Source organism: Prionailurus viverrinus, chromosome D1 (genome assembly GCF_022837055.1).
Source record: "Prionailurus viverrinus isolate Anna chromosome D1, UM_Priviv_1.0, whole genome shotgun sequence".
NCBI classification, from domain to species: Eukaryota; Metazoa; Chordata; class Mammalia; order Carnivora; family Felidae; genus Prionailurus; species Prionailurus viverrinus.
In genome coordinates this window covers 96,090,169-96,117,970 of record NC_062570.1, presented here as the reverse complement: position 1 = coordinate 96,117,970, position 27,802 = coordinate 96,090,169, and the positions used below count along the sequence as shown (strand labels likewise).

The 27,802-nt window shown below is 37.3% G+C and overlaps 1 protein-coding gene across 2 annotated transcripts; it reads right to left on the bottom strand.

Annotated features, from left to right (window-relative positions):
* Positions 1 to 27,395, bottom strand: API5 (apoptosis inhibitor 5). 2 transcript variants are annotated; one of them, XM_047878987.1, is made up of 14 exons: positions 27,176 to 27,395; positions 20,053 to 20,214; positions 18,825 to 18,918; positions 17,638 to 17,703; positions 16,551 to 16,702; positions 14,962 to 15,168; positions 14,154 to 14,258; positions 13,151 to 13,240; positions 11,660 to 11,841; positions 10,386 to 10,479; positions 9,341 to 9,397; positions 7,097 to 7,173; positions 6,454 to 6,590; positions 1 to 2,140 (listed from the first exon to the last, which is right to left on the bottom strand). In XM_047878987.1, exons 1-14 carry the CDS (start codon positions 27,242 to 27,244, stop codon positions 2,058 to 2,060), a joined length of 1,575 nt encoding a protein of 524 aa, XP_047734943.1. In that variant the 5' UTR covers positions 27,245 to 27,395; the 3' UTR covers positions 1 to 2,057. The 2 variants fall into 2 exon arrangements, with proteins under 2 accessions (XP_047734943.1, XP_047734944.1); XM_047878988.1 differs by having other exon boundaries at positions 1 to 2,135.
* Positions 27,396 to 27,802: the final 407 nt, after the last annotated feature.

Sequence of the window (27,802 nt, the reverse complement as noted above, 5' to 3'; positions counted from 1 at the left end):
AAAATTACAAAAGGAAATTTATTTCAAAAGCATAAGGGAACATTTACATTTGAACAGGGTGATAACAGGTGTCTTGCAAAAGAAAAAAATTCATGGCATGAAGTTTTTCATTCAATTTCTGAAGCAAAAATAACCTAAGTTGTGCACTATTGCCTTAGGAAAGGTAAGGGAACAATGAGGTGGCAAAGGAAGGAACATAATCAACTCGGTGTCAAACTTGAGAAAGTAAAGTTATTTCTGCTGAGCTTTGAGTTTACAAATATGCTTTAAAAAAGAAAAAGAGGAAAAGTTACACTTAATGTTCAAATTTATATAGCTGTAGTCCCAATAGTTTCTGTACTTGAAATGGCTTTAGGCCACTGGCTGATGCCTCTGAGGTCCAGACTATCTGGTCACAGTTTTCAAATGCAATTCCTTGTTCCTATGTCTGTTCAGATTCCAAGGGAGCTTAGGTTCAGCTCAGAGTCTTTTGGAATGTTTTAGAGATTATTGCCACCACTCCATAGTCAAGCTGACCAACTTCTTTTGCTCACTTGTATCATTCTAGTCTTTAAAAAAAATATTTTTCCCATAAACACGTGCAGTAATTCTAACAAAGGGGCTTTGCTTTTTCCCCAATGTAGAGGTAACAATAATGAAGACACCTGCACTGGAATCACAAACTATTCCTCAAAAAATATGTCAAACTACTAGAAAATGTCATTCAGGAATTGAATCTGAATAGCAAACTTGGGGGAGGGAAGATTAACTGTGGAACAAAAATATATGAAACATTCAAATGCAGAGCAAAGGGCCTATGCTACTAAAAATGCCCATGACATTAAACACTCCACAAACCCCCCGTCTGTTGTTTTAACCTAAAGATTCTATTAGCTAACTTATACAATAATTTTGATTAATAACCTGAGAAGTTAAAATCTTGAAAGTGGCAAAAGCAAACCGAGAGAGCATCCCTTACTTATTGGTACACCATGTTTTCAAGTCACTTTTCCTGGGTTGCCCTGGTTATTAAATCCCCCAATTCTAAATTATTCTATCTCATCCTGTAGAAACCTATATGTACATCTGATTCAATATTTTGGCTGTATTTCTCCAGCAGGGATCTCCAAATTTATCTTTGAAAATGCAGCCTTTGTTTATTTTTAGTTTTAAATAACAATAATCATGTAAGTGCAACTGACTCAAAATCCCTCACTACTGGGAGGAAAACCTAGGTAACAAGTTAATAATGGATTCATTCTTAAAAGGATCATCACCGTGTCAAAGACTACCCGTTCCAGGAATTTTAAAAAATGATTTATGTTGCGTAGTCAAGTTTCACAGCACGTGTGTATATATATATATATACACACACACACACATATATGCTTATGTATGTATGTATATTATACATACACATTTCTATTCAAATAGTAAGATCCCATAGTCAAAAGTTAGTATCGCAACATATGGAGAAGAGTTAAGTAAGCAGTGCAAAGTAACTTACTTCCTCCTAAAAATGTAATGTCATTTTTACATTTTAAGAAAGCTGTTAAGTATTTTGCTTTTGTAACACTAGGTAGGAAATGCCTAGCAGCTTTATTTAAAAAACAATGAAAATAAAATGTTAAGATTGACCATTATTCTTCTCCATATATTGGGCAAAAGAAAAAAAAAAGACAGAGGGTAGAGGAAATCCGTAAACTTTCAACTGATCATCTTTACCAGTTACCAGAAATGGACTGAATTTCATTACATTTTAGACTCGAATAGCTTTCAGTAACAAATTACCAAGATGTTAAAAGTAAAAGATTCACAATATGAATTTTGAGTAATAATGATATTGCAAAAACAAGTCAAGATTGTGAACAAAGCATCCAAAAATATCACTGTGGTTTTTACCTTGGACACAACCATGGTCTGTTACAAAAGTAGATCATACATACAAAGGTATAAAGAACATTAAGTTTTTAGCTGAAGGCAGCAGTCCTTTTAAAGGGACATCCCCGGCAATCCAATGAGTAGTAGAATTTAGGTATATTAAGCTCATGACAATGCTGAAGAATGTGATGTCTTATTCAGTAGAGTCTTCCCCGACTACGATTTCCTCGTGCTCCCCAACCTCGGCCACCTCTACTTCCCCTGAAGGCTCCTCTCTGCTCTACGAAAAAGCGAACAAGGGTTTAGGTCTTGCTCAGGACTTCATGGTACAGCAAATGCAGAAGAAATGTAGCTCGTAGCTCTGCGTGTAGCAGCAGAGTCTATAAAAGCAGCGCTGGCATTCTGCTCGTCTACAAATTCAATGTGTACATAAGCCAGAGCAACATACATACTAATGCACGATGGCAAGGTGCCAAATCTATCCAAAGTAGGTACTCAGTTAAATGTACCCAAAAACTAGATATTTCAAAGTGATAACGTTGTAACTACATTTCTTAGTTATTGGTGTGCCTATCACTACTGAAGATAATTAAACTATTAAAAATTCTATACTTAATATGGAATTAACAAAAATGCCACTGGCCTTCAAAAGCTAGTGCCATGAGTGCAAACAAAATAGCTTAAATTATCAATGATCAATTTTGACAAATTAACCTAGACTGAAAAATGTACCTTTGAAATGCAGTGAACAGGCAATTTGTTTTGGTTGCGGTATTTCAAGCACCTGGACTCACAAAAATGCTGATATAAATGCCAACAGCTTTTCTCACTACTTTATCAGCTAACATGAGCTGCCCAAAAGGTGATCTGTATACAGTATTCAGATTATTAATGTAAATTAAGCTTATCTTTTGCTAAAAAATCAAGTCACTGTGTCATATAGTAGAATGAGTCTTTGATTCATTGGTTAGTCTCTTTTATAGTTCCAGAGAAATATTCCTTAAAGGAATCCTCTAGTGAAGAAAACTGATTGAAGTTATCAGCAAGGTTGGACTTTAGATTATACATAAATGAGTCATGAGTCTCAAACTTCTAATTCCAGAAATCAAATCTCTTCACTGAACCTTCAAACTTCCTCACTGCAGCAGTCTTGTTAGGAGCAATGAAGACCACCAGGTGTTGCCATTTTGGATCCATAATGTTGGATGGATGCTTGAAAAATTCCTATTAAGTCTATACTGCAATCTTTTTTTTTTTTTTTTTTTTTTTTTTGCTATTAAGGCTAGAAATATAGATACCTTATTTGGGTAATGTTTTGATTTTGATGTCTTTTTTTTCCTCCAGCAACTCTCTGAGTTAGAAAACTAACTGGATCATTCCCCAGCTTAGCCAACATTTACATGTGTAATAGCATGGAATCTGTTTCAAAGTCATCTTTCCTGCCCCAACACATTTTTCTGAGCTGATCAGTTTGAAAGCCATTTAAATGAAACCACCATGTTGGTTATTTCCTGAACATACTGAGAAAATCAGAGGTGGTCTGGGGGTAAGACTCTCCCAGAAATGCAACGAGTGCATCAGGTTGTATAGCAACCCTTATGTATGCTGTAACTCCAGCATTTCTAAGACTTGGCCTCATCTATGCAGATGTAGGCACATTTTCCCCCTATCGTGCTCATTATAAAACCTTCATTTCTCAGTTAATTTAACAACACACTTAAGAAATTATCTTCATAGGTATCATTATTCCGTGTAAACTGACTACTAAAACTCACCCTTTCAACTGTTTTTCAATCAATTTTAATGTGCAGAACTAGGTTACTTGCCCTCTATTATTCAGCCGTATCTAATGAGGATATTACATACATTGTATGAAGATATTGTTTGACGTGGTTATCTTGTCTATACTATTTCTTTTTGACCTGCAATGGATGTAGCCATTTCTACACAGTTCAGAGTCTCCAAAAAAAAAAAATTTTTTTTTTTTTGAAGAGCTTTATCCTGAGGCACCATTCTGCATTTGCATGATTTCTTAAGTGGTTTCAAGCTTACATTACTAACTTAAAAAAACCACTGCTCCCAGCTACAATTATGATTTAAAAGTTATTTTTACATTCTAAAAATGTAAAATATGCAGGACACAAGTCACAAAATATATCATGCTTAGTACTTCTAGGTTACGGAGCAAATATGTGCAGGAGGGAAAACCAAACATGGGCAGGTGTTTATAAATAATTTGATTAAAAAATGCACCAAGAAGTTGAATTGAGTTAATGTTTATAAAGCAAATAAGAGACCTTGGTTAGTAAAGAGATAAACTTGGATAAGGAAAAAAATGGCTACATATTCCTGCCTGGACTCAAAGAACAATTGCAATTCTGGTTCCTCTTCTATGATGAGCAAGTTCAGGCCTATCACAGCCTATTTCTTTCAATGTAATAAGGTAATAAGTATTAATACTACTTGGTTCTCTAATAACCAAAAGGAGTCAATTTTCTAACCCCTCAGCATACATGGCTTAAAAAAAAAAAAAAAAGCCATCTAACCAGCCTTTCGAAAAATAAAACAAGAGTGTGGCTGACACAGGAAAGTGGAATTATGGTGGTTAACAAACTATGTATCAAAAGGCATTAAGAAAATAAAACATGTTCTCCCCTCCAATTCTGAGGCAACAGTGACATCCCAGAAAAAAAAAAAAATACAACATGCTTCTTTTTTCAGTTCCCTAAGGGAAGGACATAAAAAAGGTGGGAAAAAACTTGAGGTAGATAGGCCCACCAAATCTCATCTGTAGTATCAAGAACTGTTTTCAATGGAATGGGTGAAAGAAAGCCAGGAAAACTCTTGAAATTGCTACTATGAGAATACCTATAACCTGTTAACATTCAACTCTTGAAATCTAAAATGCTAGCAGAACTTTGGCTACTACTTTCCAAAAAAAGATGAGAGTTTAGTTTCTTTGTGGTTCTGTTTATGACCAGCCCCCAACGACAAGGTTGACCCCTTTAGGAACATTCAGGGGCTGTAATAGCAGACACAAAACACAATTAACAGGAATGCTTGTTTTGCCCATATTACTCTGAGGACTATGGTACAACTGAGGTTGTAAGTGACTCAGAGATATTTTTCACACTGATAGTGAAAAAAAAAAATCATAATCTAAGGCTTTGCATTTTTCACATCTCTTTTCCACATGCATTATGTCATCTGATTCTCCCCATCAAACAGGCAGTGAGTTTCACAGGGCAGAATCCTCAAAGCAACTCAAGAGTAACTCACTTGCCCAAGTGAAAAGGAATACAATTCTCTATGTATTGCCGTAGCTCTTGATTACTTTAAGTCAAATGAAGATAGTATCTGAGTTAACAGTGGATTTTAAGAATAATTCTGAAAGACACCACAAATCATACAAACAATAGAAGACGATCTTTGTTGCAATGAAGTAACAGAATCCTTTCCGTTTACAAAATGTCTGCACAAATATTCTTGAGGGTATTTTCCCCCTCTTATTTGAAGTTTTTAAGAGCTCTGTTATCCCTATTTTTCAAGTAAGAGAAGAGGCTAAGAGATGCACATTTACATAGTAAGAGTTCAGTGATCTTTCCTACGCTAAATTTGCCGGAGTCTGACAAATAGAAGGGTTCATTTCACAGTCTAAAAAAAATCACCTTTCCGTAAGCTGTTTGCTCAGGTATTAAAGGAATTTAGCTACTGTGGGAAGACTTTAGTGTCAGAATTATCTCACCTTGGAAACAATTATAGAGTTACATGTTTCAGAATGTACTTTTTAAAAAAGATAATTACTGCAGAATTAATTCTGACTGGTAAATAAGACCAATCTTAACTACATTTGGTTGCCAGTATTACTAAGATTTGTCTTCTTAAACAAGATTAAGGAGGTGACTCAGTGATGTTTTCATCCATTCTTCTTTGAAAGGATCTATGAGGATACAAGTCAATATGGAACAAACTGCTCTTCTTCCACAGCATTGGGAGAGAACGGACTAGAGGGAAGCTCTCCTGGCACCAGTGGCTAAAGTTAACAGGGAGACTGCACCCTGGGCAGTGGGGAGAGACCGCAATGGGACACATCTTCCTTGCCGGTGATACATTAACATCTGACTCCACTACTAGGACTTCTTCCATAGTAGTTAAGAAGATGGGAAGGACAAGCAGTAGGCACATAAGGTCCAAGAAGGATCATTAATATCATCATATCTGCTAGAAGCTGTATCTACCCTTGAGGGAGAATGCACAGAATGTCTTGCCCTGAAGTTACAATAGGGAAAACGAGGAACGGATGGTTCATGTCAACTTCCTTTTTTTTGGTTCCCTCCTCTGAATACAAGAGGAATATTTTTCTTTTCCAAGTTCTTAGTGTTGTATGCTTAATTCAGTAAGTCTACAAGAGAGAGTTATAAAGGAATGGGGTAGCTCGTTTCCCCAGTAGCTCTAGTTCCCCAAGCTAACTCAGAAAAGTCACTGGAAAGAGCCATTATATGTATTACTACATACAATTAATAAGTAAAACCAAGTACAACACAATTTCTGCCTAACTTCTCATATTACTTGTACCCAAACGGAAACGCTCACCATAATTAAAGTTGCTCAAATTGCTGCTATATTTCCCACTAGGAGGATTATAAATCTGCCTGGCATCCCTTTTTGGTCCTGCTGGAGATTTCTTCGGTGGTGAACCAGAAGTTGTATCTTCATTGGCTCTCTTCTGCCTGTAACAGTAAGAAGGGCAATAAAAAAAATTCTATTACCAGAGACCATTAATACACATGTAATTTAGCATATTGGTCAAAAGACATCCTAAAGATGATAGTCACATCAGAAAAAGGGATATAATGTTCTGATGTCATCAAATTAACCGTGCCTTAATTATGCAACAATGGCAAAAGGCATTTACAAGGCTTTAAAATAATCTGGAATATGTAGCTTCAAGAACTATAGAGGCAAGGGACTCAGTTTATAAAACTTGTCAGAAGTCTCGTTATGCCACAGGAGTACAGAGAAGCCTGAACATTCCAACAATGTATTCCACCAGTTTATACTGCAATCAGACTTTATATTTTAAGTCATGCTTCTAATTGTCATATTTTAACATCTTACTAAGATTGTTTAATAAGGTACCATTTTGTACAATAAATATAATATCCAAAGTCAGAGATTTTCATATTTATAAATCATAAATATTAGAACACTCAAATCTCTTTTAAATATATCTTACCCAATTTCCACCTTCTGTACAGGTTTCCAGGATAATGTTACTGTGCTTTTATAAGAAGGAGGAATGTGGAAGAGATCCTGAAAAGACAAAATGAGACAAGATTTGTAACATATTTGGTGGTGAGGGTAAGTAACGTGGAGACATCTTAAAGACACAACTGAGGAGAGGAAACTTTAATCTATCCTTCTTGCTCACCTAAAAAAAGCTGCAACAGAAAAAGTAAACAATTTTTTAAAATTCCATCTATTACACTTCATTAATGTTATTTTGTGTACATCACTTCAGAAACTGTAGCTAAGTCTTTTCTAAATGATTATTTTGAGTTCTAGAATAAAATGTATCAACTCTAATAAACAAAGTAAATAAATAAGCACTTCTTTTGCACAGAGGCAGTCACCAAGGTGCTTTCACGGAAAAAAATGGTACAGCCTGCATTTGCTTTTGCAGACTTTTAAACAGTTCAAAATTAGAACAAAACTAAAGGCCTGGCTAATCATGTTTTTCTTCTTAAATATCTCCAAATTACCAATGAAGGAAAAACCCCCAAGATTTAAATACGAAATTATCAATATGTAATAATGCAAATGTTTGCTGAATTTAAATGTTAAAGCAATCCAGAACTGAAATAATCTAACCTCATGATACCCTCATGTAACTTGGATACATTTCTAAATATATTTATTCTTAGTATTTTACCTAACATTTCTTATCAGCTTTACTCTGATTTTTACGTGTCAAAATCATTTTTTAATTTATTTTTTACCTACCTATTTTATATGTAGGTAAAATATGGTAAAAGTAAACTGACTTACTTCCATAGTTAAATATACTACAAAAGACCACATCTTACTATATAAACCTTAAATCCACCATGCCAGGTAAATGTAAGGAATTAGTCAATGTAAAGTCCTTTGAATCAAAAATGCCTGAGACTTCTAGCTGGACTGATTTAGCATAAGAAAGGGATTTTGCTGTAATCCATAAGAGAAAATGGATGTTGGCTGAATCTATCCGTGGTCATCATTTCACCATACAGGTCTACCAACCATACTGTATACCTTAAACTTACACAGAGATGTATATAAATTATTTCTCAAAAGCCTCACATTTAACATATGAATTCACTATTTGAAATTATTATTTGTATTTAAGGTTCGAAATAAGTGGTGGCTGTTATAAAAATTTCCTTAGGAGATGAGAGTGTTGACACCATGATACTCATCCTTCAATGTCTCCCTGTTGCTTTCTCTGAAAAGTTTCCCTCTCCTCTGATAAAAAAGTATTTATTCCATGAGACCTTTACCAGATTGGTGTTAAGGTATACCACTAGTCTTAATTTGTTACTGTCAGGTTTGTGCTCTGTTAACGAATATTTCTTTTTCCCAGCTGGCTAACAAGAAAGTTAACTTGTAGGAACAAATGATGGTTACTTTGCTGTGATTCTTTTTTTTTCTCAGGTTGTCTTTTGTTTAGGTTTATGGATGCTTGGGGAGGGTAAATAGGACTGAAGGGTATTTATGGCTTAATGGTAAGGTACACCTTAGTCTACAGTACAGACAGCTCTCAATTTATTACATAGATAAGTTAACAGAAAAGAACCATAGGGAAACATCTCAGGTGCCACACAGACTTGTCCATGCTTAGAATAAGCAAAGCAGAATTTTACTGGCCATGTGAAAGGACACAATATTAAGACCACCAGAACTTAAGTCAGTGAAGTTTCTAAATCTAAATGTATTTGCTCTAATGCTTTGGGCCAGAGAAAATGTGCACGTCTCCCTCTGCAGTATTTTCCGCAGTAGCTTTTAAATAAAACGATGTATGACTTCATAATAGTTATAGAAATGTCACTTGGTATTGTAAAAAGCGTAAAGTTTTAAAAGGCCAGATATCGGGGCGCCTGGGTGGCGCAGTCGGTTAAGCGTCCGACTTCAGCCAGGTCACGATCTCGCGGTCCGTGAGTTCGAGCCCCGCATCAGGCTCTGGGCTGATGGCTCAGAGCCTGGAGCCTGTTTCCGATTCTGTGTCTCCCTCTCTCTCTGCCCCTCCCCCGTTCATGCTCTGTCTCTCTCTGTCCCCCCAAAAATAAAAAATGTTGAAAAAAAAATAAATAAATAAAAGGCCAAATATCTAGAATACAATGGCATTTCCCTTTAACAGTACCATAATAGATCTAAAGACACATGGATAAAACCTCTTGCACTAGCTTTCTAGTGGAGGACTGGGTAAGAAAGGAAGACTTACCTTGATTAAAACATTGATATTATTGGTTATTTTCAATGCAACAACTTTAATCTTGTTCTGCAAAAGGAAAACAAAATTAAAGTGCCAATAACTTTCATGATGCATATTCCATTCCCATATAGAACTAGAGCAATTCTCTTTCAGAATCATTTCTTCTCATTCCTTTTTTTTTTTAATCTAAACCAGCGCAGAGATGGCAAAGAAAGCAAATAATCTTTATATTCCCTTTATAGGTTAGAACATTGAAGTGTTTTCTACCATTTATCCGAAAAAAATGAGTGAGGGACAGGTCATATGTGCATAGGAGTTGTTTTAAAAATCATCAGTTTAAGTTAGATGAAGACATAATGAAAACTTAAAATATTTCATTAGGATTGGGGTGAAGATTTATCAAAATAGGTGAAATCAGAGAAATCCAAAAATCCCCGCCACATACACATACAGTCTGGGGTAGAACTGGCAATTTAATCTTTTTTTCAATGTTAATTGATATTTGGTTATCAAAAAGGTAAAATTTTAAATATCACAAATGTCAATCAAATATTTGAACAAAATGTGCTAATGAGACCCTAGCAAAAGACTGGTATGTATCTAAGTTTGGTAGCACTGTTCACAAACTTGGAAACGTTCAACAAAACATTTCAACAAGGATAAAAATATGAAAATATAACTTAGTAAATAACTGAATCTGCAGACAATCTTCTAACATGGGATCTTCAACATAGACTTGTATTACCTGTTACATTTCAACATATGAATTGAGTCTGAATTTTTTTTTTAGAGAGCGTGTGTGCCTGTGTGTGTGTGTGCGCGCGCGCGCGCGCGCGCGCGCGCGCGCGCATGCAGGGCAGAGGGGAGAGAGACAGGATCTTAGGCAGAGCCTAACGCGAGGCTCAATCTCACGACCCTGGGATCATGACCGGAGCCAAAATAGAGTCAGATGCTCAACCGACTAGGCCACCCAGGTGCCCCTGAGCCTGAATTTGTAATACACTCTGGCTATTATAAAAAAATTTCCTTATAAGATGTGATCCACTCTTCTTACCTCTTCTGTTTTTAAGGCTTCGCCTGTTTTACCCTGCAGAGCCAAGCGAAGTTGTCTGATATAAACCTGCAGACCCCGGGCAAAGTACTGCAGCCTAAATAAAGAAGTACTGGTTAATTAGCAAATCACAATTTCAACTTTGTTTTTAAACTCATAGAATCTTACACTATAGCTAATTTTTAAGTTATCAATACATGATCCCAAGAGATACATAAATAAGTGAAATAAAAGCAGTCCTCCTTTATCAAAAATGGTAATAAATCCACACTCAACCTGGCAAGAGTAAGATTTGTAGCACTGTGCTCTTTATGTTACCTGCAAGGCATGGTCAGTGAACCATTCAGGAGCATGGATTAGGATCAGGTGGCCTGGGTTCTACTCTTTCACTGGCCAACTGAAGGTCAAGTGACCTTAGACAAATCACTTAATCTCTATGTTTTTATCTGCCAACAAGGGACAGTGTTTGACCTGTTTACACCTCAAGGTCCAGTTAAAAGTATAACAAAACTGCAGATCTGAGAATTTATTACAAACTCATGTAAATCTCAAAGGGTCCTAAGTAACTCCCTTTTCAAGTTTGTTCCCAAATACGTGGAGAGAGGCAGTACGTAGCCCCACCTGCTGACTTCTAGGAACTCCACTTAACAACTTGGCATTATTTAATTTTTGGAGTAATTTCTTAACATGCTGCTGCTTCTCAAATGCTTCACCAAGTACTAAACCTCTGCCTTACCCAAGAGTAGAGGACAGTAACAGATGATACAGTGGACAAGCATTTCAAATTTTAAGATGTGAAGCTGTTAATAAAATGATTCAATACAAAGTGTCTTCATGATAATCACTTATGATTTCTCCGGTGGTGCTCCTCCAGAACACTCTAAGACATCAACAATAGCAGCTCCAGGTTATGGGGTACCCGCATGTGCCAAGGTTTCCATTCACTGTCTAATATTCCCACAACTCCACAAGGCAGGTGCTTTATCATTTAATGTAACTGCTGAGGAAAATGTGGGCAGTTAGAGACTGGGAATCTGCTGGGGATCATAAAGCAAGTAAGGAGACCTAGAGTCCGTTTTAGAAAAAGTTCTTTCCTCCTACGTGGATATGTTATGCCACCGGTTTGTATACATTCCTGTTTTGTGGATCTTCCATTTTGTTCTACTGGGGTAAAGCAGGGTGGAGAGAGAACTCTTGTAAAACAAAAACAAAACCAAGGGAGTGTCAAGATAGCTATCATTTTTGCCAGGGATTGGACCACTTCAATCATACATCACCTAATTTTGAAATCTTTGAGCTTTTCTGCATTCAATTTGGCTGTTAAGAAATCTGGAAGTTTTCGGCCCAACTGGTGGAAGCTGTACAACAAACACTCCACATAACTGAACTGTAGCTTGGGTTCTTCATTACCAGCATTCTCCCCGTTTTCTGCTTCTTCTGGAGGGAGAGGCATGTATTCCTAAGAGATGGAAATACAAAGATGTTTGCAATCTACTGGAAATGCTCTAATTATTAACATATAATGAGGTAAATGAAGGGCATGCTTTTAGGCATGAAGCATTAAAAACTGCCAAGATCAAAAATTTAGGTTAAGATGTCCCTTTTACTGTTTAGATCAATGATCCAGCTTGTCAACTCTCCATGTTAACCTGTCATAGCTGCACCCTTTTAAGGCATGAAGTGTTAAAAACTGCCAACATCAGAAATTTAGGTAATATATCCCTTTTACCTATTAGATCAATGATCCAGCCTGTCAACTCTCCATGTTAACCTGTCATAGCTGCTGCTGTTACTGCTGACAATGAAGTAGCTAACATTTATTAGGCACTTATGCTAATGAAGGAATTGAAATTCTGAGAGCTTAGATAATTTTTCTATGATGAAATAGTCAGCTGAAGAGTCAGGATTCAATCTAAGTTTGCCACTGAAAATTGATATATTTTTTAAAAGTTATTTATTTATTTTGAGACAGAGAGAGCACAGACAGGGGAGGGGCAAAGAGAGAGGAAGAATCCCAAGCAGGCTCCACAATGTCAGCACAGAGCCTGATGCAGGGCTCGAACTTAGGAATCGTGAGATCATGACCTGAGCTGAAATCGAGTTGGACACTCAACCGAGCCACCCAGGCACCTCACAAAATTGATGTTTTTAATCACTTTACTATGCTAATTCCAAAAATCTTTTCTGAACATTATCCCACACTGTTTGACTCTCACATTCCAAGTACTGCCAAAGACATTCAATATGAGTGCTATAACACCCCAGCAGGTGTTACAGGTCTGGAAGAGAGAGCACGGGATGTGGGATGAGTCCATTCATACTACAGGTCTGATGTTTATCACTCACTGTGTCAGTTACACAATTGCTCACATCCAACAAGAAAATCACTTGGTGATGCTGATAATGATTTTATCAGGTGGCCTATTTTCTCCACAATTATGACTTAAATGACCTTACTTCCTGGCTGCTAAAGCTACTTGGCCTTGGGCAGCAACCTGGATGGTGACCTGGAGCAAATGTGAAAAAATTTTGATAAAGGAATAACAGAAAGACCTACTATATAAATCCTGTATTATCTTTTATGCAAAATATCAGCAACAGAAGAGATGTCAAAGATTTTCTTTTAAAAGTAGATTACATGTGGCCTGAGCAACCAAAAAACACTTGCTAGAATTATTCTACCTAATCTGAATTTCAAAAGCTGATTCTCTAGAAATTACACCACACTATATACGGACTACACCATAAAGAAAGAAAAAAGTTCTTACCAATAACTTGTCAAACAGTTTCCTTAAATTTGTTTCTAGTTTTTCCATGTCACCACAAAATGAACTCATCTCTGCCAATAGTTTCAATACCTAAAACACACAATTCACTGCTATGAGTATTATTTTTTTTGAATGGGCAAGGGCTGTAAAGTAAGAATGATTCTAGATAACTTTTAAGGCTGCTTTCTGTTACAGCTTAATATTGTACTATGAAGAAACACCTAGGAAGAACTCTTAACAGCAAAGAATTACTTATGAATATTTAGAGTGGGCTCTGTTTGCTATGAAATTTAGTCTCTGGACACTAACTCAAAGCACTGGTAGTTGCCACTATTCTTGGGGTCCACCTCTCTTGTACTCCATCTCAGTCTAATAAGCCAAACCCAGGACATCTGAAGCAAATGATAGTGTCAGTACACAGTAGGACTGTTCTCTAGCCTAAAAACCTAAGAGGAGAATGGCATATACATTTCCATTATTTCAGCTTAATTCAACAACTATCAAGTACCTTTCAGAATCAGACTCCACAACAGATTCTGGGGATATAGAGATGCATCAGTTAAATGTGGAGAGATAAATAAATGTAAATGTTATATGTGTTATGGGGAAAAAAATATGAATGTACATTACAGTTGAGATACAAAGGAGAGAGCTGTCAATTATATTGGAGAAGGGATAAAAGATATTTTGTGTTAGTCTGTTTAAATCTGGCTCTATCGATTATAGATACAGAGAGGAGCAATCATGAATTAAATACCTTATTTAAAAGTATTAAGGCTACAAAGATAGAGAGTATCATGAACATTATAGGCAATGCTTTCCCAATGCAGCCAACTTTCATTAAATCCATAAAGCATTCCTAAGTGATTAATCCTGGTATAGATTACTAGCTAGCCATCACAACTTTACTCTCTTAGAAATCAGATCTCGAAGTTAGTGGTTTATATTTATGTTAGAATATGAGAATGTCTTTTCAGTACTAACAGCAGACATTTTCTCCTACCTCCAACTGTATATCCAGGCCCTCCACTGGGGTAGTCAAGGAACTGAGGTTAGGGAGAACCTGCTCACAGAAATAAGTCACAAACCTTGTGGAATGCACATTTTTCTGCAAAAATACAAAGAACATGGAGTTGTCAAAGAAAGGGGGGAATATTCCTTCAAATGTAATAACAGAATGTCATTCAACAAATGCTGAGCACCACAGCATCAAGCAGTGTAGTTACAACATAGCGCATACCCCAGAACACTCCAGGAATAACTTTGTGACAATACACACCTCGTTACCAAGTCATCTGGAGCACTGGGACATCTGCAGACTTTCAAACTCTTCCTTAATGCTCAGATCAAATTTTAGGGGATATTTTACTGTTGAATTTCAGACTGTACATTTTGCAAAAAAGGAAGAGTCCTTTAAATTGTGTTTTTCAAACTACTCTATGCACATCCTAGAAGACTCATGCGCAGAGAAGCACAAAGCCAGAGATAAAGAGATATTTACCTATAACAACAATCTGTTACAAAATTTAAGAAAAAAAAAAAAAAGCTAAATTACTAAACCAAATGGTTTAGAAACTCAGCCAAACCATAAACTATGATGCAAAATGCTCTCGACCTTTAAAAAGTCTCTAAGCAAGACTTTAAAGAAATTTCTGGCTGTTCGGGGCTCTCATCAACCCCACCCAGTAAATATTCACTCCACTGTTACTACTTATATGCAAAGGTTTGAGGAGAACCCTCAAGTGAGAATCCATACAAATATACGCTAATAGAGTAATCAAAATACCAACTATGTAAAACAAAGAGCTCACAGAGAAGAGGGGTACTGCCTGCCGAGTGCACTGTAAGAGCCTGTCCACACAGTCAGGATCGGAGGGATTGAAGGTTTGTTCCAGGTCAGCCTGTTCAGCCACCAACTCTACGAGTTGCTGCCTTCCACTCACTGTCTGTAAGCTTTTTAAGCCAGATAGTATCTTCATAAACAGGACAAATTCTTCACCAGTAACATCTTCTAAGACCTGCAAAGAGACAATTCAGAATAACAGTATTGTTATCACTTGAATGGGAAAGAAAGATCAATACTGAAACTGTAGCAAATTTATTTCAGTTACTAAAGTTGGATTGCTAATATTTCTGAAATACTGATGAGAGGACAGCTTCTAGCTTCAGTCAAATTTAGCTTTAGAATACATCATGCATTCTCAACAGGGCACAACACTGTCTCCAGAGGGGCAAAATGTGGTTCTCGGAAAATTTTTCTTCTTTATGTATGAAGCACAGATATACAAACAGTGCATAAATAGATATAATATATCTGTGGCATTAATATTTCATAGGAGAATAGCTAAGAAAAGAATATCTAAAAAGGCTCTTCACCAGGGCAGGGGGTGGGGTGGTAAGAGGGAAAAAAACCCTGAAAATTCTATAGTCAGCTGTCAAATCAGATTCAGTTTCCTGAATTTAAAAGCAGCCTGGCGCACCTGGCTGGCTCAGCCAGTAGAGCATGCGACTCTTGATCTTGGGGTTGTAAGTTTGAGCCCCATTCTGGCTGTAGAGATTACTTAAAAAAATAAAATCTTTAAAAATAAATAAATAAAAGCAGCTCGCTCACATTAATATGGCAACTGTATACAAAATCTGAGACCATGCAAGTCTCGAGTGCTCCATATGAGTGGGTCTAAGTCTTTATGTTCACTGACTGAAGAAACAAGCAATCCTTACATACTCCACCAGATTACTAGCTGGAACAGATACTGATATTCCCAGCTGGAGAGCTGCTCCTTTCGCTCTCACTCAAGAAATCTCATCAGTAAGCAAGGGAGTGGTGGTGTTAGAGAAAAATTTGAATTTTCCTCAACATATATATAAAAATAATGATCTCCAAACTTTGGCACTTTATGAGTGCAAAGTTAGCTGTGACACATCTTGTGAATCTTAGCATCTCTAACTATGCTAGACGCTGGGAGCACAAATAAACATGGTCTCCTGAGCTTACAGTGTCATGGGGTAAGATGAGAAAACAGGCACTTCAATGTGTTTCACTTTCATTTTGAAATGATCCAGAACACTAGAGGAGAATATCCTAAAATTGGGGAGGGGGTAAAAATCAGGTAAAATTTCCTGAAAGAAATTACTTGTACAGAGTCCTGAAGAATGCATAAATTTTGAGGATACCTCATGAAAGATTTAAATGTGATCACATCCCTTTAAATCAATATGCCAATTCATCATTACTGGTGACCAAAGTGCAAAATACAATATAAGAAAAGCTTGACATTCTTTAGTGGTTCTAATGGGATGTATCATTTTATACAAAAGCTACAGACATTAATGAATACTACAATTTGAAGTATATTCTTTTGCTTTACAGGAGTCCTGTTAAATGATGACTGAAGCTTACCTTTTTGGATTCAGTTAGTATAAGTTCCTCTACTTCCTTTGTTAAAACCTCATCTGGTAAAGTCTTAAGTTTTGTAGAAAGGAATTTGATTGCTCGTTCTCTAACAATGTCCTCTCCCTGAAGTATTTGGCTAAATAAGCCACCTAAAGTTCCTGCAAAACAAAATAGTTGTGTGTAGCAAATCAATTCTATATTGTAATGAAGTTTCTCTGTTTAACTCATTTAACAGTATTTATTTTCCAGTGAGTTAATAAGCATCCTGAATATGACTGTTTCTGGCTAAATTAGTTTGAAATTTCTATAGCCCCAACCGTAACAGTAATCAGATGCTTTGTTCATGGACTCAGAATCCGTTTAAGAATGACTTTCTTTTCTGGGGGCTCTTGAGTGGCTCAGTTGGTTGAGCATCCGACTTTGGCTCAGGTCATATACTCATGGTTCGTGGGTTCGAGCCTGGTGTCAGGCTCTGTGCTGACAGTTCAGAGCCTGAAGCCTGCTTCAGATCCTGTGTCTCCCTCTTTCTCTGGCCCTACTCGACTTGTGTGTACACTCTCTCTCTCTCTCTCTCAAAAATAAACATTAAAAAAAAAAAAGTGACTTTTTAATCATTAATAATAAACCCAGGCATTTTGGAGAATTTCTTTAATGTGGCAAAGGGAATTTTCAACAAGTTTTTAAATTTTATGTATTAATTTATTTTTGAGAGAGAAAGAGAGGGAGAAAGAGAGAGAGAGAATCCCAAGCAGGCTCTGCACTGTCAACGAAGAGCCCGACATGAGGCTTGAACCCACAAACCATGAGATCAAGACCTGAGTTGAAGTCGGACAACTTAACTGCCTAAGACACCAAGCGCCCCTCCAACAGATTTCTAATGGAAAAGTCTGATGTGTTTTTGCAATTACTTCTGCTAGGTTTTTCACGTCACAAATATCTTGTGCTAAGCAGCTTTTTTAAAGAACACTCAGAACTTTTATGAAATAGATCTCTGGATGAATCTGATTTTATCCTTAATAAGGAATGCCACGCTCCCCAACTTTTTTTTTTTTTTAACACATCAAGCACAATTCAGAACAAGTGGTGGGCTTACCTTTTGCATCCATCTTAAATATACTTAACAGGGCATTGTTCACTAAGTTAAATTCCGCAGAATCATCTGGATGGAGAAAAAATAGTACAATGTATAAAAGGAATGAAAAATATTTGCTGCATTTTCAAACCTAAGATTCAACGTAGTTTCTCACAGATTACATTGAGAGGAGGCATATAACTAAGCATTCTTCTCAACTACCAAGAAAATACATCTTCCCTATAAAGGTAGAAAAACCTGATCTCACACCAGGAAAGCTTTTACATTAAGATAGTACAATTAAAAAGCTATAGGACACTGGGGCAAAAAACCACAATGCATCAAAATTCCCAAAAGAATCCAGTCACTATGTCTTTATGAACAGAATTAAAAACAAAACAACACCAGGAATTAGATAATCACAATAAGCTTCAAACTACTGAATAAAAAGAATTTTAATTTCTATCAAAAGTAGTACCTTCAGCCAAAAAGGAAAACAAAAAAGCTAAATTTCAAAGGGAAGTTACATTTATTTTTTTTTTTTTCTGAAATTTATTGACAAATTGGTTTCCATACATCACCCAGTGCTCATCCCAAAAGGTGCCCTCCTCAATACCCATCACCCACCCTCTCCTCCCTCCCACCCCCCATCAACCCTCAGTTTGTTCTCAGTTTTTAACAGTCTCTTATGCTTTGGCTCTCTCCCATTCTAACCTCTTTTTTTTTTTTTTTCCTTCCCCTCCCCCATGGGTTCCTGTTAAGTTTCTCAGGATCCACATAAGAGTGAAACCATATGGTATCTGTCTTTCTCTGTATGGCTTATTTCACTTAGCATCACACTCTCCAGTTCCATCCACGTTGCTACAAAAGGCCATATTTCATTTTTTCTCATTGCCACGTAATATTCCATTGTGTATATAAACCACAATTTCTTTATCCATTCATCAGTTGATGGACATTTAGGCTCTTTCCATAATTTGGCTATTGTTGACAGTGCTGCTATGAACATTGGGGTACAAGTGGCCCTATGCATCAGTGCTCCTGTATCCCTTGGATAAATTCCTAGCAGTGCTATTGCTGGGTCATAGGGTAGGTCTATTTTTAATTTTCTGAGGAACCTCCACACTGCTTTCCAGAGCGGCTGCACCAATTTGCATTCTCAAAGGGAAGTTACATTTAGATAAGAGGGTAATAATAAAATTTCTTACCTGTCTGCAGAAGTTGGGTTAGTATATCTGCCACTCTGGGAAGATTTTCTCCGGTGGCAAACTGAGGCAGCTCTTTAATTGCTTGCCGTCGAATCTGAATATGATTTCAAACAAAAAAATTAACCAAATACTATCATCAATAAAAACAACAACCCCAATCTTTAAAGAAAACTAAAACTGGAGAGAAACCATAATTAGGGGCATGAGTCACCAAAATATAAAACATGAGGCTTCTCGCAGTTTTAGAAATAATTTGCTCCAATTTAATATTCGAGCTTCACAGAATCACTAAAACAAAATGTGGTGAAAAGGGATGCTAAGTACAATTAACTGACTGAAGCAGACAGATCTGAGATCATAAACAACACTTTACACACTGATTACATGTTAACTGTTGCGTTTTTACTACCTTTGGGCATATACTGCAGTACCCTGGAGAGGCAAAGTCATATCCAGTACCTCTATTTACTTTAAAATTTCCCTATTGACTACTTAACACAACATTTGTGAATATATACTACGTACTTAATTCCAAATATGTGGTCTTGGCTTATTTATTACTTTAAGTTTTATTTGTATTTTTGGGGGGGGCATAGTTTAAAAAAAATGGAGGAGTTATATGTAGCAAATTGTGCATGGAATGTTGGCGATTCACTAACTGCATCTGAAAAGCCAGGAGGTAATAGTTGAAAGTTCTTAGGAATCTGTATCAGCAGCCAGATATGCTAATATAATTCCGTTCCAAGGAAAAACTATTTCTTCTTATTCTAGTAATCATATGTAATTATTACACAGACCAATTATTTTTCTGCTTTGCACCAGATATGGGGGTGTTGAAACTATACGATCTAATACTTAATATTTTAAATATCTAAGCAAGTATAAATTGATTAAAAACTAACATTAGTCTAATTTCATGTGCACAATGTATAACAATCTATGAAAAAATGTGAGCCACAACCCATTTTTACAGTGGATAACGATAAGCAAAACAAAATATTTCGTGATTCTACGCATTTTTCACAGTTGAAAGTTGGTAAAAGAGAGAAAACATTTTCTCACATGTAGGTTTAAGCCTCAGCATGGCATCACACCAAAACACACTGCAGGACTTCCTGGGCACTGATACCACCGCTATGTCGGTTCCATTAGCTACACATAGAAAGTGTCTGAGAACGGCAAGTGAGACATCTGAAAGCTCGCTGAAAAGCATCAATCATACACTTACTGATACGTCTTCATCCTCACAGAGGTCCAACTGTGCATTGATAGCAGAATCAGCCAATTCTGGAAAATGCTTAAAGAATTTCGGAATAAACTGAGCTGCTAATCTTTTTTCCTTTGTACCACCTTTCACACCATCTAGTATCACTTGATAGGCATCTTTATGCTGAAAGAAAGAATAAAACAGAACATTTTTTAAAGATGGGAAGCTAAACAAACTTGTTCAAGTCTGCTTTATATTACTAAAATTTTACTCAGGCTAAAAAATTGGACTTATTTTTGCAGTTTTACTGCTTAAATTGGACACCTCCTTTTCTAACATCTTCTTCCCTGCCCCCCCCCCCCCACGCATTATTCATCAGTTGGGGAAGAGAGACGGACAACTTGAATTTTAAATAGAAAAAGCAAGTAAGTCTGTAGATGCATCAACTTCACTCTAGTGATTACTGACCCCAATCTTGTGACTGTATCATGGCTAAAAACTATAATGAATATTGTAGAATTCTCAAAGAATTGTGTTACATTTACATAATCATACTTATGTTTTCAATTAGCACCTTGGTGAATAGGGAGAGAATACAATCTTGAAAATTAAGCAGTAACAGAAAGGGTAGGAAGTTTTTTTTCCCCTAGTCTCATATTTTTATGATATGAAAACAGTAATTCATTCTAGATAGTCAATTTTGGATTAAGACAGATTCTAATGTCACATGTTTAACTTTTTACTACAACAATACACTCAAAGCTCATTTGTTTCCTTATTAAAAACAAAAAACCAAAAAGCTTCAGAAGCGCTCTCCCTCAGATACTCATCATTGAAGAGTCAACAAGTTCCCAATCCCCCTAACACACTTGCCTTCAAACCAGTTCTTTTATTAAATGACAGTGAACAAACTGGCAAATGAGAGTAATCAACACTGAGACTCTAGATACATCTTCTGTTTGGACATATGGGTAAAACTTCTAATTACTGCACAACAGTAAACATTATAGTAATGACACCTAATGTTTATATGGCATAGTGTTTACTCTGTTCACAGCAATGCTCGAAGTGCTTTAGATACCTCATGTCTTCAAAAGTAGAATAGCCAATAAACATCCAATAAACTTTAGTTTTATAGTAACTCTTTTTTATGGACAATACTACGTTAAAATAAATAAAGCAAAATACAAAGTTATTAAGGTACAGTAGAATCCCAAGGACTTTTAAAAGTGTTCTCATGTCAAAAGGCTATGGTCATGATTAAATCTTTTAAAGGTACAGGTTTTAATATATTCTACAAAAAATACTAGGTAACTTTAAAAGTTCATTAATTGCCACCTATCTAAAAAACATAAATTCTAAAAATTAGTTCTAAAAAACATAAAATTCCATCAAGTGATTGACAAATTTTAGTATCTTAAACATAACACCAACTCCTAAATAAGAAAAATTTCTCTGAATTAGGTTCGTTTCCTCATAAAATGCAGGAACAAAATCAGTCTTCAGGAGTTACTACTTCAAAAGTATATTACATACTTTTTATTGCAAAGGTTTGAAAAATTATGGCTAACTTCTCTACCATTCACATTCCTGTGGTTTGCCTGTCTTCTAGACAGACTTCATAAAATCAAAGTTTTAAACAGTTCTGACATCCTTACTTTTTACAGGGTATCACAGTCCAATTTCCTTTAACTCAGACAAAGCTTTACTTCTAAAGCCTTTTGAGGAAACTCCTTACATTGTCTGAAATTAAATGAAGAAACCTTACTTCAAACCATCCTTTTGTCAAGGAAAAAAACCATCTGGAATAGAATAAAAAGGAATCATTAGCGACATTTACTGAAAGCCTACCAGGTACTGAGAAATGCCTTGTGTGCATGCCTCACAGTAAACCCATGAGTGGGGTACTGTGGGTTACCACTATGCCTATTTTTCAGATGAGGAAACCAAGGCTCAGAAAGTGAAATAATTTGCCCAGAGCTTCATAGCTAGACAAGTAGCAGATCCAGACTTGAACACAGTTCTGACAGGCTCCAAAGTCAAGATCTGTGCCTAATATGAAGCTTCTTTAAGTTCTGAGATCTTAGTCAAGAAAGCAAGAGAGAAAGAAAGTTTGCCAGATTTAGGACCATCAAAGGCAAAATTTGAGTCCTAAATATAGGCTCCATACAGGCATGTTAACGGAGATGCAGCATCCCAAACAGAGAAAGTTCTTTGGAAAGTTAAAATATTTTTACAAATTCAAATTAGAAATCAAATTTACCGGGGCGCCTGGTGGCTCAGTTGGTTAAGCAACTGACTTCGGCTCAGGGGCAGAGAGAGAGGGAAACACAGAATCCAAAGCAGGCTCCAGGCTCTGAGCGGTCAGCACAGAGCCCGACGCGGGGCTCGAACTCATGGACTGTGAGATCACGACCTGAACTGAAGGCGGTCGCTTAACCGACTGAGCCACCCAGGCACCCCATATCAAATAATTTCTATAAACGTTACTAATAGACTTCAAACTCATTACCCTTTATGTAATACAAAATAAAATGTTCTACTGCCAGCTCTTTGTCTTTTAACTGTAGCATAGGGACAAGACTTTTTACAGAATCTCCCTAAAGTAGTTATTACTTCTGGTTTTCAAAGTAGGAAACACAACAGAAGTGATGTTCTCAGTGATCGCAGTGATTTAGTGACAGGTGGACTGTAACCATAATAAAGTATTCCAAGTACTACACTCCACGGCTTATTTTTTCTCTTCCACTACAACTGCATAGTTCTGCTAGATAATTGTGATACTAACAAGTTTTAATTGTAAATATTTGAATACATTCCTAAAACCATTTGTGGTTGCCTTTAATATATAATTTAAAAAAAGCAAACTACAATATTTTCAAGTAAAAATAAAAGGCTACAGTTAGACCCACATTCAGCATATACCTTCTAAAATAAAAAGTCTGTGATAGTGATTGTCAAAACGCAACCAATATATATAAGTGATCAGTTACATGCCAGGTAAAGCCATGTTTGTTTGGGACCAGGATGCAGCTTCTAAGCAAGAAAGAATTATTTTAGAGAAGTTTATAGTTTCAACAAACATATTTCTCAAGTATGACATAAAAATAAAATGGATATGCAAAGCTATATTATTACTTCTTCCTCAATGAATAAATCTAGTCTGTTAACACAAAATTAACACTTTCTTATTGAAGTATAGTTGACATATAGATGTACAACACAGTGATTTGACAATTCTACGTATCACTCAATGCTCATGACAATAGGTGTAGTCACCATCTGTCATCACCCAACTTTTTACAGATTTTTGAAGGAGTATGAACTTGGTCTGTGTTTTTTAGCTTAATCATAGGAAAAAAAGGCACCAAAAGAGTGGTATTTCATGAAACAGAAGTCAATCAAGCTTATGCTTTTCCACTCTGAAGAGCCAGTGTACTCCCGTTTAAGAGAACAAAGGAGAAATCAGGGTTCAGGCATTATATGGATCTTATTAGCTTAGCCTAATCGCCCCAGTCCCTTCACAGATATTTGGTATTTTTTTTGACTTAAAAAAGTTTTTGACTACATAATACAAAACTAAATATCTACATTTAAAAATTAAGTAAATTCGGAAAAATTAGAAACAAATGTAAAATACTAATGGACAACACCTTACTTTATTATGGCCAGAGCACAGTGGAAAGGGGGTTAGGGAGGTAGAGGAACACTCAGCAGAGCAAGGAGACCTGAAGGAGTGGCAGAGTGGGGGGAAGGGAAGCTGAATAGCAGGTACAAAAAAGGAGGGAAATGTTTTCAGGTGTTAAATAATACATCACTTAGAATTTCTCACTTGAAGTTTGCTTATTAGAAAACACATGCTCATGGTTCACATATATGATGTGTGAGTGTATAAAGTTCTCACCTTCATTCCCAAGAGATAATCCTTGTAAACAGGTTTTTGTTTCATGTATATATACACACATAACAATAATTACATTTATATGTGATTGTAGGACATATATTAGTTGTATAATTATTAACTTTATTAATATAATTATATAGTTATATACAATTAGTTAGATCTGTTCTCTCTTTTAATGTATTTCTTCAACTTTAAAGAAAAAATGTCTACTGAAGTAGAAGGTACAGTGCAAGGAGAAAAAAAAAATAAAGACAACTTAACCCTTAACCTCAAGACTTTATAATTTAATAAGGGAATAAGAAAAGCCCTCACATGAAATAAAATACAAATATGAAGTACTATAAATGAATACACAGTGCCAAGGAGGTTCATCAAGAGAATAATCTGTTTGGAGAAAATTAGCTGAAAACCTCGGAGGACCTGTGTTTTTCCAGATGTATTCAGAGAGCATTACTCTCTGACAGTAGAGAAGAGGGTACGCCCCTCAGCGGCAGCAGCAAGAGCAACTATGGTTCTCAGCTCTTTGGCAAAGGATGAAAACGAACATAAATGTTAGAAGGAAGTTCTAGACTAAAAACTCATATATGGTCTCAGAAATGTCCACATAGGTACCTGCCAGGATACCTTAACCCTTGACTGTAAACCTAAGTTAACACGAAAGTCAGGATTTGCTACACTAAGAATGTAAAGACTTTCTCTCCTTAAAGAACTGTCAGTGGTGTTCCTTCCATTAAGTTGCCTCTTGCTTTTAGTTAAAATTCACATGCAGGGTCGTGAAACCCACTATCTTTTTTGGTGAGAAGTTTTAGGAATTTTCTCTAAAGGTTGAAGTTATTATACAGTAGAGCAGACTTAGTAGCCATTATGGTTCAGTCGAGTTTCAGTCCTTCCAGAATTCACTATTTGAGGCTGAGAAAATCCCTACACCTAATTATGCACAGGGCTTTTCGTCTCAAATAGCTGCCTGACAGCTGTCACTACAGTGTCATGAAGGTACTGAGCTCCCACTGTGCTAAGGAATCCTAAAATTTTAGCACCTGGCACGGTGTTTTTGGTACATGGTAGGCACTGAAAAAATGTACTGAATAAATGAGACTGTGGGCCTTCATTAAAGTCTGCATGAAAAAAAAAAACAAACCCTCTTCTGTTTTTCACAAACTTCTGTCTCCTAAGCACTCTTCCTAAATTAAAAGCAGATTTTCACTTTGAGAAAGACATTTTTGACCTCTTGAGGGAGAACTCTCAATCTTACCTGGTATTTAAGACTACAGATGACATTAGGGGCGCCTGGGTGGCTCAGTTGGTTAAGGGTCTGACTCTTGATTTCAGTTCAGGTCATGACCTCACTGTTCCTGGGATCAAGCCACATGTCAGGTGATCAAGCCTGTGCTGTGAGCACAGAGCCTGCTTGGGATCCTATCTCTCTGCCCCTGGCCCCCACCTCCCCATGTGCTGTCTCTCAAAATAAATAAATATGTATATATATTTAAGAGATTAAAGATGGCATTAAGAGAAAAATGTGAGCAACTCTCAATCATTCATAGCGAATATATAAATTCCAGTTTGGCTTCTGTTTGCCCTAACATAGTAGATGGCAGTCAACTGTTTGCTACCAGCAAAGAATGAGCCTGGGGGAACGGGACCGGACTGTGTATATAGTTTCTAAGTTTCCCTAAAAAATTCCTGATATACCTCTTTGGGAGAGCAGCATCTACAAACTGAGAATCACTGTTGTAGGTTTTACCCCATCTCCTCTGCTGATCTGCAACAAAATCAGTTTTTGGGACAACAATTTGCTACAATCTCCCTCAACTCCGTCACAATGAATGAGAGTATCTTCACTACATCTTTCTAGGAACAACAAAATCAAAATATGACTGATCATAGTTTTCCCAATCTTGTCTTAACCAGTAGAAAATTTCTCGCTCAGTATTGACCTAACACCCACTCTATATTTGTCTACAACGCACTGTTAGTATATTTCTCACTGACTGATGATGTCAAAATTTGCTACTGAAATGGAAATATGTACCGAAGGAAAATGATCTAGTACTTCAAACTGGTAAATTTACAATTCTAGATAAAGATTAACTAAGGTCCTGACAGCACAACTTTATTGTTGTTTAGCTCTAAAAAGATTTACCTGAATTACACATGTCCAGAAAAAGGGGCTGGGAGGGGCTGCCACAGCCTTGATAACGTTAGTAGACTATATACAGGATCTTCCACTTCTTACTCCATGGGATGGGTAAGCAGATGAATAACATTAAGTTCTAAGTACTGAAAAGATACGCATAGAATTTCTAACGACAATGACCAAGATTACTTCTGGGAGAGCCTGGTTCTTTTCCTAAGAAAACACACACACAACCCCCAACTCCTTAAGTTCAATGTACTCCAGTACTTGAAAACTCACAAAGAAGCCTGCATAAAAATTCAACACTGCGGAAACTGTGTGTCTTGAGGCAAACACTGCGGAGAGCTCTTGCCAGACAACTCTATTTAAAGCTGCACTCTTCCCCGCCCCTCCCCACTGCCACTGCACGATTCTGTTATATTTTCTGTACTACACTTTTCAATGGGGGTGGGGGGTGGGGGTGGTGGCAGACCTTTCTTTCTTATTTATCGGTAGTCCCCCTCACTAAAGATACATTCCGGAAAGCACCAGTAACTTTCTGTCTTGTACCTCCAGCGCCCGGCACAGCACCTGGCGCTCAAAAATGTACTGAATAAACGAAATCGTAAGTCCTTGTTAAAATCTGGGTAAAAGGGCCCCTCTTCTGTTTTCACAAACTTCTGTCCGCTAAACACTCTTCCTAAATTAATAGCAAGTTTTTTGTTTGTTTGTTTGTTTTGCTTCGAGAAAGACATTTCTGACCTCTCGAGAACTCTCAATCTTAATCTTCTGACGGGCTGAAGTCCACCGCAAAGAAGAAAGACTTAAAGCAATATGCGGGGCAAGGCTCGGGACGACAATTAACGGGGGGCTGGCGAGGCTGAGTTAGGAAACGCCACGGTGAGAAAAGGCTGGTCAAGGGAGGCAGAGAAATAACCTGGGACCGGGACCCGCGCTCTCCCCGGCGAAGCGGGCGTCTACACTCCCAGTGGGGCCCACCGAGACGAAACAGCGGGCGCCGCTGGGAGTCCGCGGGAGGGCGAAGCAGGAGCCCCCGCCCGGCCCGGGGAGCGCCTTCGAGAGGCCGCGGAGCGCCGGGCCCTGCAGGCCTCTCGGGGACTTACCTGGCCAACTTGCTCCGTAGCGTCGGCTAGGATGCCATAGTTGCGATAAAGCTCTTCTACGGTCGGCATGGTGAGCGACAAGCCCAGGGCCCGCTCCTACTGTCGTCGTCGTCCCCGGCGCCACCGCCGCCTCTTAACTTCTCCAAGCCCGCGACCCGCACTATTACGCCTCCAGCTGCCGCCAGTGCCGCCGCCAGTCACCGCGCTCAGGGCGGCTCCGCCCCCAACGTTTACGTAAAGATCTGCGCGCCGGGAGCGGCCTTCATTGAGCGCCAATCACAGTCTGAGATTCTAGCGCCCTCTAACGCTTGGCGGTGCAAAAAGCGGCAATGATGATTAAATTAGCTCAGGCTCCTTTGAAGGATTGTGCCTGGCGAGGAGCTCTTGGTGGGGAACAGAGGAAAACACAAAGGTGCGTTTCTGTTCTTAAAAGATCTCCCATCATCCAGAAAATTGATCTTAAAGGGAGAAAAGTAGAATGAGGGATGGGAGAGCTTCAGGGTTGAAACATTAAACTATAATAGACAGTAAATTTCAAAGCCAGATCAATTTGTGCAGAATATACACAGCCAACGGTTACAAAACATTCCCTGGCTCTTTTACTCCGACTCAGATAAAGCACATCTA